Below are 1,134 nucleotides of genomic sequence, written 5' to 3' on the forward strand. Positions count from 1 at the left end.
AGCACGTCTGTACATCAAGTACGCTTTAGCTTGTGAAGATGACACCAGTCCTACACCACACTCCTTAACTTCTTGAGTCTCCTTAACTTATTTCTACTGTTTGTCCCACTGAAACTGGGAAACACATCTCTGGGCTCTGGTCAACCAAACTATGAACACAAAGTGAGAAGGCAGCTATGGAAGTGCATGTATGGATATGTAATTTCTTGACAAGTTTTCCTTTAGAAAATAAAATAAAAATGAAAAATATTAATAGTTTTTTAGAAATATTATTTTGATTTCACATGCCAAATATTTCTTTATTAAAAGCAGGGATAAAGAAGCAGGAAACTTTCAACCAACTTTGGCAGTTTAAATAAATGTTTTATAGTAGCTGTAAGACTGTTAGCACACAGAAATGAGTTTTGAAGGTGTGAGATTCTGTGCTTGCTACTCTAATCACAAAGCCACTTCTATCCCTGACTCTTTTTCTGCTGTGCATCAGTGGCCGGGTTGTGATGGGATCAGTAGCTCCTGTTCTGTGTGATTTTTTTTGTTTCCTTTCTAGCCAGCCTCAACATTTGCTCATCAGTCCCTCCCTAACAGACAGATAGATCTCCTGGGAGATGCCAACAGTTAGAATCATAGAATCATTTAGACTGGCAAAGACCTCTGAGATAATTGAGTCCAACCAGTAACCATTAGGCAATGGATCTCACTTTGGCACAGTGTGTGGAGGATTCAGGGCTTCAGGTCAGAGGAGTTCAGCTTGTAGACCAAACCCAAGTTGAATCCAACATATTCATTGACCCTGTCTGCTCCCAGAGCGGCCCGAACAGTGAATGGAATCTTCCCGACAGGGTAGATTCCAACAAAGGCAAACGGCCACCATCTGCCGTGACAGCTGGGTGGGTGATGGAACAGCACAGCACAGCCTCTCCCCCTGCTCAGACACTGCTCCCCACCGCCTCCCCATCTCTCCTCTTTGCTCTGCCCTCCCTCGGCGGAGCCCCGGCCGTCCCCCCCGCCCCGTGCCCGCCCTCGCCGGGGCCGGGAGGAGGCGGTGCCTTATAGGGAGGGCTCGGGGGCCGCGCCTGCAGAGCCGCGCCGAGCCCGGCGATACCCTGGACAGCGCCTCGCCGCCGCCATGGTGAG

At 48.6% G+C, this 1,134-nt stretch overlaps 1 protein-coding gene across 1 annotated transcript in view; it reads left to right on the forward strand.

Annotated features, from left to right (window-relative positions):
* Nucleotides 1–1,064: 1,064 nt before the first annotated feature.
* ELOVL2 (ELOVL fatty acid elongase 2) overlaps nucleotides 1,065–1,134 on the forward strand; it is a 51,225-nt gene continuing 51,155 nt past the window's right edge. The window contains exon 1 of the mRNA XM_015649138.2: nucleotides 1,065–1,129. Coding sequence (XP_015504624.1) covers nucleotides 1,127–1,129 — 3 coding nt within the window. The 5' untranslated portion in view covers nucleotides 1,065–1,126. The remainder of the gene's footprint in view (nucleotides 1,130–1,134) is intronic.

This window comes from Parus major, chromosome 2 (genome assembly GCF_001522545.3).
Source record: "Parus major isolate Abel chromosome 2, Parus_major1.1, whole genome shotgun sequence".
Taxonomy (NCBI): domain Eukaryota; kingdom Metazoa; phylum Chordata; class Aves; order Passeriformes; family Paridae; genus Parus; species Parus major.